Raw genomic sequence first — 13,852 nt, 5'->3', positions numbered from 1 at the left:
TCTCTTGTAAGTGAATTAGTTTATGCTTGATGTCCATTTTGGGAATGATAATTTTTCTTTCACACTTGTTGACAGCATCAAGCACATGCATTTGTGGCATGGGTTCAATGCATGTAGTCCAAATTAGTCATTCTGGCATCACATCAGCCATTAGGGCTATGTGACATCAGGATGGCACTCTTGAGGCTTTCAGCACACTTGTGAGAGCACCCTACTAAAGAGGAAAGGCCATAAGGCTGTGCTGGAAGCAACTACAGCAAAAGGGCTCTAGGCTTCCATAGTGCTAGAATTACACAACTGGTCATTTCAAGCCATATTTGAGATTTATATTGCTTTGCCAAATTTATTACAGCTCTTGCTTTTCAAAAACTACAGCAGAATAGTTTTTTTTAACAATGTAAACAGCAGGCCTACATTGGTGATATGTTCAATGACAGATGGTTCTGATACAACTCTTTTTAAAGGAATGGTCCAGGATAGTTTAACATAATACAATATCAAAAATGTACTTTACTATAAACAAATTCACTGAGCTAAACCTGTGATTTAGTGGATTAAAAATAAGATTGTACATAATATTCCCAGACAGTGGGCAGAAGTTAATCCAGCTCATAGGAACCGGTTGGGAGATGGGGGTAAGGAATGAAAGAATGGAATCAGAAGGGAAGGCAGGATTGTGAAGAGCCCATCACCTCCCAGCTCCCTGTGATCTAGTCAGGGGCAGGAAAGACTGAGAACAGCCTTCCCATCTTGAGGCCAACTGTGACCTTTAACTGGCCAATTAATGGCCTCTTAAGAGCCTCATCTCACTGTTATTGGTGTTGTACCAGTGGTAGAAAAAGGCTTGTAGGCTCGGTTGTGGGGGGAGGCTCCTTATTGGGCAATTTGTGGTAACCACCCCTTGGTAAAGAAGCCCCAATACCAGCTTCCCGACACTACTGGACTTTACCCAGTGAGCCCACCTGAGACTCCTCTATGGTTGCCAGTCCAGGCCACTGTGCCTGGGGACTCTAGTTGGCTAGCAGCTCTTGGAGGTGGGATTTTCATCCTACACAGGAGGCTAATTGCCTGATTATTATTGAAGTGAGTTGGGGTTTCTAGAAATGACCGTGGCTGGGTTGCATTTGGTTTTATCGCCACCATTAAACTCATATACCCAAGAAGTATAGACGTTGCTCAATTTTTTAATGAGCCTCTGAATGGTGCTGTGGAGGTAAGCAAAAGTGAAAATCAGTTCTCTTTTCTTTCTCCCTTCGATCCTCAAACAGTACATACATCCTACTTGACATTTGTACAACGCAGTTTTCAGATAGATTGCACAACAAGTAGTGGTTGAAGGCCATTTGATCATTCTGTTACGTAATATTTCAGTACACTGTGTGCTTTTTGTTAAAAAGGATCCATTAGATAGTTCAATGTATCAGAAGATATTATTCTTACTTATTATGACCAATATGATAGCCTTTTATAGTAATATCCAATGTTTATCTGCCTTAAAGGTTCTGATCTCAGAGGGGCTTGGTCGATACGCACAAGATCCAAAATTTGTTGCTGCAACAGCCCATGAAATTGCTGATGCCTGTGATATGACAATTGAGGAGATGGAAAATGCAGCAGACAACCTGCTCAATGGCAACACTAAGGCTAGCCCAAATGGAAATCTGTTACCCTTTGTAAATTGCAGAGACTACCAGCAACATGATATTGTGCAAGACTACACAGAAGAGGAGCAGGACTGTGAAAAAAGCGAAGAGGAATTTACAGATGAGATGGTTTATGTAAGCACCCTGTAGTGACAGAAGACGGTTTTTATTATTTGCTTAAATCAGTTTGTTTCAAAAGTGCCTCACTGTTCTTGTGACATGAAGTAACCAGAACAGCTGCTTTCTTCATTTGCTGTTGTGAATTGAGTTGAGCTGAGCAATTGTAGCTCTGAATGCTTTTTATAAAACATTAAAATTATTATAAAAATCATGACTTCAGGTAGCAAAGTGGCATGACCTTTGAACCTGCAACAGAGACACTATCCAACATTTCAAATATGCTACAACCTTGTCAATGTTCAAGAGTTTAGGAGGGACCTTGGAGAAAATGGCTATCTGACAAAGGTTGTCTGTTTAGCTGAAAGGTTGTACAAACAGCAAATAAATCAGCTTTGGTTTTTAAAAGAAAGAAATGCAAATGAGGACACAAACAACACATGTGTGCACACAAAATATATCTAATTAAGGATTTGTCCCTCCTATTATAGAATACCTCAGAAAGTAAAATTCCTTGAATCTTACACTCTGGAGAAGTTAAGAGATGGATGATCTATGGAAAAGGAAAGAGGAAATATATACAATTCACAGATACATTTAGCCATCCCTGCTTTAGCTTTTAATGATGGAGAATGTGTCAGTGAGATAGTCTTTGTAAGAATGCTTCTAGCTAAACTATGAACTGTTTGGTGCACTGTTCATCCCACTTAATTCCACTGGGATTGCATTCTGAAAGCAGGGCCATTTCTTATTTGGATGTGCTTGTTTGTATTTTAGAAACTTTGACCAGCCACTTTCTATGTTTCTTTTCTTTACTGATTGTCTGATCCTTGATTTTTTTTTTAATGGTATCAAGATATTTTATATTTCAGAAAGAAGTTCATAATTAAGTGGAATCACTCAGTGTTCTTGCTGCATGCACCCAACATCCCATAATGAAAATATTTAGTTTAGAAAATACTTTATTTAAATTTGTAGCTTAACTGATTTTAGCACCAAGGTTCCGAGTATAACACACACCATTTATCCATTGTTTTCTCAGATCCCACATGACGTTTTGAAACAATTTTACATTTATTTAAATGATTGTATAGTGGATCTTTGGCAGATCTGGGTCTACAATAAGTTAGACAGTGGAAATACTATTAAATAATGAAAGTAGTTAACTGGTCTAGCACCAAACTACCATCCTCTTGTGTTCCACAAGATATGCAAAAACAATGCAATAAAATGTGACTGTAATCAATATACTTTAAATCATAGATTATGTAGAAGTATGTACGTATATATATATATATATATAAACTGAGTAAATATAGATATAAATTTATATTTCTGTATGTATGTATGAAATATATATCTATATCTAACCAGTGTGATGGATTCTTGTATTTGCTTTTGTTTGAGAACCTGTAATACTTGAATTCTGTTCAGTTTTAGTATTTGGAAAAAGAAAAAAAAACTTGTGCCAAGCAGTCCCTTTCCAATGAATTTGTTGAATACACTGGTGTATATTTGATGCATGGAAATCATTAAACTAATCAAGTGTGCTAATTTTTAAATGCTTTCCAAGTCGGAACCAAGTAAATGTTTTTAAGCAAAATTAAAAATGTACATATTGCAGTTACAATGATACAGCATCTTTACATATTTAACATATACTGATTTTGCATATCTTGTGTTCACTTTTGTTGTAGTAGTGTTTGTTGCTTTTTGTTTCTACCCTGACTTGCAATCTCTCAGAACATGAGGGTTTTCTGCAAGGTGGCGCAATTAATATTTAAACATTCGATTTATTTTTATTTTCCCCTGACCTTTCAGGTTGCAATGTCCTGTTCTTGTGCCTATATTTAAAGTGGAATCTCAGCTTTTACTTCAAATTGTAAATTTCCAAAAAATGCCAGATTCTCCACCATGAAGCTGTGTTTTCTGGAGAAATTGAGCTTGTAGAGTACAACAGAAACAAAACAAAATGATTACCATCAGCTGCATACTTACAATATATTCTGGGAAACTAATGTCAATTTAGTTAGCATATTTTATACAGTTTTATATTTATTTCTCCTATAAAGGATCATTCACTGATAAAGAAAATATATTTTATTATTTCTCCTAAACTCCGTGACAAATTTTACGTAAAACATCTGTAGATCAATAGTCGGCCACAGTGGTGTCACCTCATCCAAAATACACTGCAGGGAAATTAAGCAATAGCATTGCTTGGTGGCGAAAAGAAATACTGTAGTGTTCTCAATTGATGTTCTGTACAGCAGGGTTTTTCAAGTGTGGGTCATGTCCCGCGGCAATCGGTTACGGCATTTCCGCAGTGGTCCTGATCAGGGAAAAGTGCCCAATGGCCACTACCAGGTGGTAGCAGCCACCATTCTCTATTTAAATACCGGTAGTGGCCATTAGGCACCTTTACCTGGTCAGGACCACTGCTAGAACAAAATGAGGCTGTGTGCAATCCTCCGACCATAAGCAGCAGTTTATGAGCAGGTCACGCGTCCTGCACATACACTTGACCTCAATCGCCCTGTACATGTATGCTTTTGGCTCCAAATCATGGCAAAGAGCTTCTTACATTTTCTAGCTGCTAGCAAACAAGGCAAGAGGATTGTGAAGGTGGATCTTTTTTTGAAAGGAAGTGACAGCCAGAGACACACATAGGCAATGTATCTACTGGCCAGGATTGAACATCTGAATCTGCTGGAGAGAGCTTCTCAGGAGAATCCACAAAGTGCTAGTTCTAGCTCTTTTCAGGGCTCCCGGGCCTCTGGTTAACAGCCTACAAAGAACAAACTTAACTCAGAAACAAACCACTATAAAGATACTTTCTTGAGGTATGGTTTTGTCAACTGTGCTAATGCAAAAAATGACACCATTCCCTTGTGTGTTATATGCAAAGATGTACTTGCAAATGAGAGAGGTTTTGGATTTTGAGAGAGAACTGGTGGATGAAAAATTGCTTTTCTGGTTGAGACCCCAATTATTTACTTACAGCTGACTCCAAATGAAAAACTAAATGGCTGTTCCTCCATGAGGTTGTCAGCATTCTGGAGTAGCATCTCCTACGAGATTCCAGTGCTGAGTAAAATAAGCATTTTGTTGCTATTGCCCTTCACGATGACCGACATATGCGAGGTTGGATTTTCTGTTCTCACAAAGATGAAGACGGCACAAAGGAACTGGCTGAAGTCTTCACCTGATGTCCTGCACCTCTCCTCCTGTGAACCTGATTGGAGTGAGATTATGGGGACAAAGCAGCTTCTCCTTTCGCATTAATGGTAAGCAAACATGACGTGTGTCAAAGGGTCATGTAGGTCGGTCCGCGAGGGTAGTGAAAGTTGGCCGGTTGGCAAATGTGTGTCCTGGGGGGACAAAATTAGAAAAACACTGTTGTACAGCACAAAAATGGAGAACTTTGTCACAGATAAAATAATTGACAGTGAACCTAGCCCTAAAGATTGTACAGTTTTTTTTAAAAAACTGCTTTGTAATTTGGATTTCAAAAAAATATTATCTGCACCGTATTTACCCACATATTAGATAAAATACTCAAGTAAGGAGTAAGAGGTGTGGAAGTACTGACATCATAAATTTGGAACATACGTTCAATCTGCTAGACGGAACATTAGGTGTGCTATTCAGACTTATGTTATACATGTAATAATTTAAAGTATTGTTTTCTGTGATTCATAATCTGTACTTTCTCTTTGTAAAGCTGTGTATCATATACTTCACACTCAGAAACATTATAGTCAAGTGTGTAAAATTGGATTTACATTGTATTTACATACGCACCAATTTTTTCCATAAAGTATAATTATAAGTCATATAATCACTATCTCCTCTATTTATAAGGATAATCCTGTGCAACAATCATCCTCATTTGACCTATTTAATCTTCATTAGAAAATAAATTTAAGTCCAAAATACCTAATCTGAATACTATTTTAATAAAAGTCAGAAGGTACCATCAGTAAACAATTAAGGTAATAGTTGGCCTGCAGAAACTATAGATGTGTTAGAAAATATTTTGGGAAATTTAACATCCATTATTTTATGTTTTTTAAGGTAATTTAATACAATATGATGAGAAACTGTTTCAGTGTTAATCGTTTATTTTGAATGTACTATGAAACATTTTTTAAAAGGAGCCTCTAAGTAACTTTGAAAAAGGGAGAAGAATAAGTAAATAGCTGCAGTAAGATCAACCTTCATCAAAGAAAAGAGTTTTATTTGTATTTTGCAAGCTCTTCCAAATTTAAACTTTTCGCTGCTCCATTTGGATACAGAGTTGAGTGCAACCCTTATCATCAATTTTTTTAAATTGTCTTCGAGGCTACTGCCCTGGTTAAAACTGGTTTCCACGTCAATGAGTAAAATATTTTTCTTTACTTGTAACATATTATCCATGTTTGTATATGAAGCCGTGTTTTCCTTAACAAACGTTTGAGAGTTTGAAATTTCATGCAGTATCCCAGCCTGCCATCTGCAGTACGTTGCTTGGGAAGTAAAAAAATACAAGGGACTGTTAATATTCCGAAGAAAAAAAAATATTTGAAGTGCTGAGCATAATTTTCATCATTCTGACATCAAATATGAGCAATGCTACTGGCTGGTTTTAGGATCTGATTGGTATTTTTTCGGTGTAAACTATATTATTGTGTTATTTTTCGAACAGCTATGCCAATGTTAAATTGCCATGAAGGCATAGTTATTTCACAGCTTCTAGATCTTCTTTCAATATAAACTTTGCAGAAAAATTCATTATTGGAAACAGCCGAATTTTCCACGGACCTACCAATAGATGAATGAAAAGAAAAAAAAATCGTTTACTGTCACATGTAGGCTTCAAATGAAGTTACTGTGAAAAGCCCCTAGTCACCACATTCCGGCACCTGTTTCGGGAGGCAGGTGTGGGAATTGAACCGTGCTGCTGGCCTGCCTTGGTTTGCTTTAAAAGCCAGCTATTTAGCCCTGTGCTAAATCAGCCATTCAGATCACAACCCTCCTCATATACACAGAGAAAACTAATTGAAGGATTTCTATTCTTTGCAGAAAAGGGTTCCTATATTTCTGCAACTTGCTATTACTCACATTTTACTTTCCAGGAGGGTGATCCCTTCCAGAGTCAGCAGATACCGATCTGTATTGGTTGGTATTTGCTTGAGTTGTGCTAATAGTATGGCTATCCACTGACTTTGTGTTAATCCTGAGGAGAGAAAAGATATTTAGAGCCATCTGAATGCATTATACACCAAAATTGGACACATTTAAAGGCAGTTTCAGGACTCATTGTATGTGACAATCAATATCAGTACAATAGAAACTTAGCAAGTGAATGGTCGTCTGAAATTCACAGCATCCATTGATTTATATTTAATTTACATCAAATAATTTATTTTGTAGAATTTTCTTCCAGCTTGATCAGCATTATATCCTGAGTGTGGTTGTCTATGAATGGTGTACAGTATGAAAAGTCTGATGGTAATGTAGAAACTGAAGGAGTATGCATGACATCTGGTATCATGAAAGAGATGCCATCTTGTGGCAAGTTTTGATTATATGGGATGAGGCAGGAAATTACACGCTGCCGATGAATAAAGAAATCATCCAGTTCACATTATCCACTGTGAAACAAATATTTCATGTACATTAAATCTGCAAAAATGTGGAAATATAGTTTTATAAAATGCAGTCTACAAACAAGACAAAGGATCCCACATTTTAAAATTGAATTATTTTAAATACCATTTAGTAGTTAAAGTTCTCATCTTCACAACATTTTAAAAATATTTGAGAGGTCAGTTATTTAATTGGCAGTTTTAATTATCTCCCCGTCTGTCTTTTGTGATATGCTTGCACCTAATGCTAAATCTTGGTGTTGCAAAATTATGAAGGAGAATTAAAAGCTTCAGCCACAACCTATTTATATTTTATTGAGTCCATTGAATAGTTAGGCTGTGTCCAGCATCAACTGTATGTCTCAACATTGTTTTCACTTTCCCCCTGTCTTTTATCCTCTGAATACATTTTCATACTGAAGCTAATTATAAGAAGGATTTACATATTTAATTTTCATTATATGCTGTAAATTAAAGAGGTGCTTCGAATGTAGCCCTGTTTATTCTGGATGTACAATATTTATAGGGGTTTTTGTAATGTGATAAAGTTTTAATTTCTGTTGGAAATTTTGCTTTGTAATATTAAATATTCAATGGGGTTGGAATTCCTATAATTTGAGCACATTAATGACATGCAAGCCGAAGGTTTTACTAAACTTTGACAAACCTCTTAGAATTTCAGCATGGAACAGGACCTTGTAGTTAGTTTTATATTTTATTGATCTGATTATGCAAACCTGGAACTGTAATGCTGCCGTTATGTGTTCCCAGGTACAAAACAGACCTAACCTTGCATAATTTAATTAGTCTCCAGGGGCCTCTGTCATAAATGTAGGCTAAAACAGTCTGCAAAATGAGGTGCATGGGCCAGGAGGACTATAGGGAAGGTATGTTTACAGGGGTGTAGAGGATTCTGTGGAGGCATTAAGCAGGAGTGCCTACATTTATATTGACAACATGTTATGGGTGGCGTCTTCTTCAATGCCCGTTTGAAATGGGCAGCATACAGTTGGAACATTACTCCAGATGTATTATGAGCTAATACAACAACTTGTCATACTTTCTTTAAAATCTTCAGTTACCTGAAAACAGATCTAAGGATTAAAACATGGAGCATGCAATGGCGACAGTGCTGCTCTTTGTAGATGTCTCAGAAACTGTATGTACACAATTAAATAATTTGTCTGGTTTGGGCTGCACAAAGAGAAACTTGGGAGGGAAAAACAAGGCCATACAATGATGGCTTACATTGAATTGTTTCAGTTGGGTCAATGGCCCAGATTTTCCAGTCTCTGGATCGTTGGAGACTAGGATATAACCCAAAATGGGAGTCTGGACCCCGCAGAACTTCTGACGGGCAATTCCTGTTTCGTGGGACATCCACAAATGTCTCCAACTCATTAGAGTCAGAGACTTCAGATATTCTGCTATACTTAACTGGATAATTATCCAGGAAATTTTAGGCAGACAAATCCTAGTCTAACTCCTGAGTAACGACAGATATGCCACCACCCCATCACTGATCCCCAGACTTCCATCACCACACCCGATAACCCCCTGACCCTCAACTACCCACCCAATTTGACCCGATTACCCATACCCACTCACCCACCTATTCACCTGCCACCCGCTACTCTACCCAGCTGCCACCCCACCCACCTACCCTACCCATATTCAATCGATCACTCATCCATTCACTGACATTTAAACTGGACATTTAAATTTACATTATGGCAATTACGGAGTATGCCCTGTCTTCCTCCAATGCTACATTCGTGATGGGTTCTTTGTGGAATTGTACTCTCCACATTTCTGAAGAAGCCAGGCTCAGAAGACCCACCCAGAATTGCGCAGCACATGAAAAGTTCAAGTGGATTGGCAATTTGATGATGATTGTCACTTGTGGAAGATCCAGGCCTATATTTAATGGATGATTATTGGACTGGAATTCCACATGCTGATCAGCTATGACAAGACCAGGGGTCAAAAAAGAGGAAAAATTGTGGTGTGTACATTTGAAAAGCTCTTGCCTTTTACAAATACACAAACACTTTTTTCCCTTCAATCCTCCACATTATGTTCAGACATACATGGTAACTGACTATTTGTGGCAAGTTATTTCTGTCAGGGACATGGGTAAATCCAGAATTATTTGAACCACTGTTGGTAGAGTTTGCAAAAGCTGTTGCTTTATTTAAATTATTATTAGTTAGTATTGCATGCAGAATACATGATTAATTCCCTGACTTTTTGTGTTCTCTTTATCACCTATTTGAAAAGATTTGAGTCACTAAATTTGACACTTTTATACTCTGTTTAAAAAAAACAAAACAGAAAAATAGATTGTAAATAACCAATGTACAGTTTGTAACTGTAATGTTATTCTGTCTATGGTGGGATAATCCGTCTTGCCCTCGCACGTAAAATTTAGAATGTATTGACCTAAGACAAGTCCATCTTTAATTTGGACAATGTATATTCCTGTAAGATTGCATTTTTATCTAAGGAATGATGTTATTAAAAATTGCAAATAAATTAAATTTCCTAACACTGTGTCTCATTTTGTTGTTGTACTAGTTCATAGTTAAGCATTTTTTTCTATGTGGATATTACAAATTTAGGAATAGGAAATAGGAGCAGCCATTCAGCCCCTCAAGCCATTCCCCTCATTCAATAAGATAATGGTTGACCTGTTTGTAACTCTGATTGGCCTGTCTCTCACCTGTCAGCTTCCCATGGCTCTTCCCTGTGTGAGAAGTTGGAAACAGAACGAAAGTTACACCAACTGATCTGGGCACTGTCATCTAGGAGTGAGAATTTGTGGAGGAGGATTGTATAAAGTAAGGCCAAATTCACCCCTTTCCATTCTGCTGTTTATTCATTTGAACCCAAGTGATTAGCATATGCTTATATGTTAATCACTGAGTATCTATATGTTTGCATATGGGTGGTTCTCTACGAGACAGTTAAGGGCACGATTCTCTGGTCGCGTTGCACTCAAGCGAGAACACAATGCAGCCGGATCTGATTGATATCTTTTCGGTGTAAATTATATGATTGTATTATTTTTCAAACAGCTATGCCAATGTTAAATTGCCATGAAGGCATAGATATTTCACAGCTTCTAGATCAATATAAACCTTAGAGAAAAATTCATTATTGGAAACAGCCGAATTTTCCCCAAACCTACCAATAGATTATTCAGATCACAACTCTCCTCATATATACAGAAAAGACTAATTGAAGAATTTCTATTAAATTTGCAAAGGCGTCGGATTTGGAACTCTGTCCAAAATGGATGGGACCAAATGATGCTCGCGGAAGTAGGTTGCAAACCTACTTATGGCCTACTCACACTATATCCACTGGCCTCCCTCGATTATCCAGCCTCCTAGAGATGTTGCAGAACATGGACCAGGCAGAATGGCACCTGGGGGAGGGGGGGGTCACTCGGAGACCCATGAGTGGGCAGGGTCAGTACAGGGTGGTCCCCTGCCCTGCCCCCAGAACGTGGGGCACCTTGGCAATGCCACCCTGTCATTGCCAAGGAGCGCAGGTAGCACTGCCAAGCTGGTTGTAGCACTGCCTGGGTGCCAGTGCAAGGGTGCCTGGGTGCCAGTATGACACTGCCAAGGGTCAGACCTGAGGGGGGCATTCCCATGAAAAGAGGGTGGGTTTGAACGGTGGGGTTGTGCAGGGCAGTAGGGGCCTCTGGGAGTTTGGTTGATAGGTCGGGGTCCTGGAATGGAGGGGCGTTGTAAGGGGGCTTCAGGGGGCCTGAAGAGGGGGGGGCCATGGTCGGGTGTTCTCACTTGAGGGGGCTGAGGTAGTGCCCATGTGTATGGGGGGTTGACATTGCCCATGGGTGGGGGGTGTGTGCCGAATTAGATATTGGAATACACTTTCAAAATGGCAGCTGTTCGGCCCATTGAGTCTGCACTGGCCCTAGGAAAGGGCATCCTACTTAAGCCCATGCCTCTACCCGATCCCCGTAATCCACCTAACCTTTTGGATACAAAAGGGGCAATTTAGCATGGCCAATCGTCCTAACCTGCACATTTTTGGACTGTGAGAGGAAACCGGAGCACCCAGATGAAACCCATGTAGACACGGAAAGTGCAAACTCTATGGTCACCAAGACCAGAAATGAACCCAGGACACTGGAGGTGTAAGGCAGCAGTGCTAACCACTGTGCCACCATGTCACCCATAATCATGTACTTGGTGTTATGTTGCAAGTCTTTTAAGCCTTCTGTATGCCTAGCATATCTGCATGCGATTGTGAATAAGTGACTGAATGTGTATGGGATGTGACCATGTGTATGAGTTCATAAATAAAACCAGGTGAACTAGTTGCATATTGTTAAACTTTTTCATATATTTTAGTTTACAAATTTGCATTAATAGGGCAGTCAGCCCAGCTACATACTGGCAATTCACTTATCTAAATATTGTTAAGGTATGGGAGGGATATTTTCATTTGTGTGATTTGTTAAAAATCTTCATTGCCCTAGAAGTTGGTGTTTTCAATCAACTTACACTGCGGGCTTTACATTTATCCTGACTAGTCAATGTATCATTCAGCAGTAACTTCAAAGATTAACTAAACTTCCATCCTGCGGGCTATCCTGGGGACTTCTGGTTCCCTTTGTAGTTTACTACTCATTCTTACTTTATCATCGTTAGGAGAAAATAAAATGCTTGAGAACACTTAATACATTTAACCGGAGCACATCCATTCCACAGAAATAGGGGTTGGGGGATTTGGTAGTTCCGGCAGGAGCAAGGGTTGGGGTTCTAGGAATGGGGAGGGGGCAATCTAAAAATGAAGAAGAGCATGGGGTCCCAGCCCGGCACCCGCCCGCGACCCACCCGCAGGTTGCGCCCCCGACTTTGAAGAACACTGGTTTATTTTATTACGTTTAAATTAATAAAAGGGGGCAGAATGTTGGATTCAGCAAGAGAGGGATCCTTTAAAATATTAGCAAAAAACGATTCCTGAAAATTACTGATGATTATAATTATAAACACTGTATTGGGCTGTATCAAGTGTTACAAGTAATGAGCTCCAAGTTCTAGCATTATCTGACATTATCTGATATGAAGGTACATTCAAGAAGATTGAAACAGTATCCGAGCTGAGACCAGACGTGACAGGGAGTTTGGACGTGGCACAGAAGTCAGGAGACACTTTGAGAGACATGGAGAAAGCATTTTCCAGTTATTTTCATGTGAATGTACCAAAATTTGTTTTTAAGAAATAAAAACTTTGCTTCCATTCATTCAACCGGACTGACTTATCTATGAACGAGAGATAAGACGAATCTTACTGATGGCCTGTTCTCTCTTTGGTTCCCCAACGTATCGGCCCAGAAAGCCATCCCAATTTCTGAGAAAATCTCGCCCTGTAAGTCTACAAACACAGATCAGTTGCTGCTGCCTTCCTGTTTAGATGTTAAATTTGACATGTGGGCATCAATGGGACATAGCTTGGAGCCCCAGGTCACAATGCCAACCAGGTCACACCAGTTTATCACAGGGCAGAATGTAGGTGCTTGTATGCTCCATTTTACTTTGAATTAAGAGACAGTTTAAAACATAGCCATCTTATAAAACCTTACACTCGAAAGAGTCTCTCAGGTGAGATATTAAACCAAGGTCTTTTCTACAAAGGATCCCAAGGCACCATTTCAAGGGAAAGGTGAATTATCTATGGTATCCTGACCAATAGTTGTTCCTCAATCAACATCACAATAACAGATTATCTAGTCATTATCACATTGTTCTTTTCTAGGAGCTAGCTGTGCAATTTGGCTGCTATATTTGCTACATTATAACAGCGACTTTAGTTCAAAAATTACATCATTAACTGTAGATGTCCTGGGGTTGTGAAATATGCTATAAGGGCAACTCTTTCTTTCTGCGTAGTCTCTAGTGCAAAACATTCTTCCTATAATGCAGTAACCAGAGTTTAACACAGTATTCTAAATCTGGCCTAATATTTTGTACAGTCCTAGTATAACCTCCCTGACCTTACATTCTATGCATTTGCAAAAAAAGGAAAGTATCTCTGACACCGCCACCTTAACTATCTTCCCTGTTACCTTCAAGCATATATGAACATGCATTAGGGTTCCTCTGTTCCTTTCCCTGTTCACTTCTTACTAAATTACCATTTATTGTATATTCCCTTGCCTTGTCTGCTCTCCACATATGCATTACCTCACATTTCTCCAGATTGAATTTCATCTACTACTTAATTAACCAGTTAACTGAAATCTTCCTGCAGACTACAGCATTATTCCTCACTATATTCACATGGACAATTCTGTATTATCTTTACATTTCTTAATCATGTTGCTTCCATTTAAGCTTAAATCATTGAAAAATAGCACAAAATGCAAGGGACCTAGGATTAAGCTTGTGTAACCCCACTGTAAAAAGCCTGCCTGTCACATAAAAG

The 13,852-nt window shown here is 38.7% G+C and overlaps 1 protein-coding gene across 4 annotated transcripts in view; it reads left to right on the top strand.

Moving 5' to 3' along the window:
* Positions 1-9,930, top strand: part of cacna1c (calcium channel, voltage-dependent, L type, alpha 1C subunit) — a 1,225,933-nt gene extending 1,216,003 nt beyond the window's left edge. For all 4 annotated transcript variants that reach the window (XM_038780480.1, XM_038780479.1, XM_038780478.1 and 1 more), the window contains one exon: positions 1,500-9,930. In XM_038780480.1, the coding sequence (XP_038636408.1) occupies positions 1,500-1,793 (294 nt within the window). In that variant the 3' untranslated portion in view covers positions 1,794-9,930. The remainder of the gene's footprint in view (positions 1-1,499) is intronic.
* The last annotated feature ends 3,922 nt before the right edge of the window (positions 9,931-13,852 follow it).

The sequence above is a fragment of the Scyliorhinus canicula genome, chromosome 20, assembly GCF_902713615.1.
Source record: "Scyliorhinus canicula chromosome 20, sScyCan1.1, whole genome shotgun sequence".
Lineage (NCBI taxonomy): Eukaryota > Metazoa > Chordata > Chondrichthyes > Carcharhiniformes > Scyliorhinidae > Scyliorhinus > Scyliorhinus canicula.
This window is presented reverse-complemented; position numbering and strand designations above follow the sequence as displayed.